General features: G+C 40.4%; 1 protein-coding gene across 1 annotated transcript in view; it reads right to left on the bottom strand.

Moving 5' to 3' along the window:
* The window catches only part of cpne8 (copine VIII), a 43,740-nt gene extending 42,505 nt beyond the window's left edge, over positions 1–1,235 (bottom strand). The window contains exon 1 of the mRNA XM_016238549.1: positions 1,202–1,235. Coding sequence (XP_016094035.1) covers positions 1,202–1,235 — 34 coding nt within the window. The remainder of the gene's footprint in view (positions 1–1,201) is intronic.
* Positions 1,236–2,198: the final 963 nt, after the last annotated feature.

Here is a 2,198-nt window from a genome sequence, read left to right as displayed (position 1 = left end):
ACACATGCTAAAAAACAACAACTTACTTACACATAGTAAGAAATGGTTATAGAAACGGAAACAGAAGCGAAACAAGTAATAGGAAAGAGGAGAAACAAAAAGCAACACTCATCCCATGCCGGTGTCCCTGCCCGGTGGAGTTGCACAGCAGAGTCGATGGTCTCCACACTCCTCGGTCCCACCACGAGGAGACCCCCACGCGACTGTCGCGGTAAACCAAGATTTTTTACACCCGTCCAACAAAACACCAAACCAATTCAGCTGGACACACCTTCCCCATCTTCCCCGCAACAAATGGCCAAGCAAGCACAGACACTGACAAGATACGCGATACAGAACGAGACCAAACGCGATATCAGCACGTCTCCACACAGTAAACAAAACAAACATTTCCTAGCAACGACAACTGCACTAAACACTAATGAGACAAGTAAATACACTTACGAGCTGCTTTTAACTTCCGCTGATAAAGACTGCTTCTCTCAAAGACTATTTCTTTACACTGTTTTATGCTGGCGCTTGAACACACTTTCCTTATTTTCTCCGCAACAAATGGCCAAGCAAGCGCAGACACTGACAAGATACGTGATACAAGAACTGTGACTTTACATCACACAATTCTGAAGATCTAAAACTATTTCATACAAAATAATCAGAATGGGGGCAAATACATTTTCACAGCATTCTGCATTCTTGTGAAACAACATTCTTTTTTCACAATTCTGAGTTTATAACATGCAATTCAGAGTTATAAAGTCAGAATTGTGAGATATAAACTCGCAATTACCTTTTTTTATCAGCGGCGGAAATGGGCTTCCATATTTAACACCTACGATCTATTGCCCCCTTTAAACTTAAAGGAGCAAATATCAGTTTTATAAGGTGTTTGAACACAGTTGTGTGGCAGCAGTGTGTGAAAACAATCAGCCTATAATGGTAAAATTCCACCCACTCATTTTTTTTACAATCCCAATAAATCCTAAACAGTCTCTCCAAAGGAGTGGTTCCAGATTTCTCCCTATAATGATGTCATACTAGGGAAAGTCCTGCCCATTTGTGATGCTCTCTGCCCTATTAGCATAAACCCCGCCCTGAGTGAGAAGCAGCAGTCCACTATTACTGTTTTCTTTCTGTAGCTGCTGGAGATACAATGTCAGCGCCAAAGAGGCATTACAAGTATCGTGTGTTGGGATGCACCAACGAACATAGGAGTCTCCATAGGCCGCTGAGGACATGGTGGTTAAATTTAATTTTTTTAAGGAAATGTGATAGCACGCAAAACTATATATAAATAGTTTTTGGTTTTAGAACAATACATTTTTAGAACAATTTTTCATGAGTTTGAACTTATATATCAGATAAAGTATGTCACTATGCATATAGTGTGCATATTTGGCGTGCTGTCCAAGATGAGGGCTCTGAGTTTGGGATTTAGCCCGAACTCATAAAAAAGAGTAGAGACCAGAAGAGAGCAGAATTCATGTTTCCCACAATTATTGCAAGTTGCCCAGGCCCTGAAATAGCAAAGCATCCCCACACCACCATGCTTGACAGCAGGTATGATGTTCTTTTAGTAGAACTGGCACCAGATATAACGGGAGCACTGTCTTCCAAACTGTTCCACTTTCGACCTAGTTGACAAAAATATTCTAAGAAAAGGTTTGAGGGTCATCAGTGTGTGTTTTGGCATAATTCAGATGAGTCTTTTGGGTTTTCCATGGTTGCCATTTTTCCCAGTGTCTTTCCAATAGTGGAGTCATGCTGTATGGGTCCATCAATGCTGTCCTTGGGTCTTGTGTGACTTCCTGGATGAACTGGTTGTGCTCTTGGAGGAATTTTGGAAGGACGGCCACTTGAAGGTTCACTACTGTGCAGAGTTTTGTTTTGTTTTTTTAATTTTTAATTCTTTCAGTTTTGGCATAGTGTGTTAGTGGGTGAGACCTTTTAACCAGCTTCATGCTGTTAAAAAAGTCCTATTTAAGCTCTGATTTCATTGAACAGGGCTGGCAGTAATCAGGCCTGGTCTATTTCATCTAAACCCCATTATGAATGCAGTTCCATAGATTTGAGAATAACTACAGGGTCAAAAACATTTTCACATAGGCCTAGTTGGTATTAGATAACCACTGAATGGTAGTGTATATAAAGTCAAAATGTCATTGTTCATTAATTTCACAGGTTTGTAGAAAATGTAGAAC

The sequence above is a fragment of the Sinocyclocheilus grahami genome, unplaced genomic scaffold (genome assembly GCF_001515645.1).
Source record: "Sinocyclocheilus grahami isolate Dianchi unplaced genomic scaffold, SAMN03320097.WGS_v1.1 scaffold543.1, whole genome shotgun sequence".
In the NCBI taxonomy this organism is placed as follows: domain Eukaryota; kingdom Metazoa; phylum Chordata; class Actinopteri; order Cypriniformes; family Cyprinidae; genus Sinocyclocheilus; species Sinocyclocheilus grahami.
The sequence above is the reverse complement of the archived record's forward strand: the minus strand, read 5'-3'. Positions and strand labels throughout refer to the sequence as shown.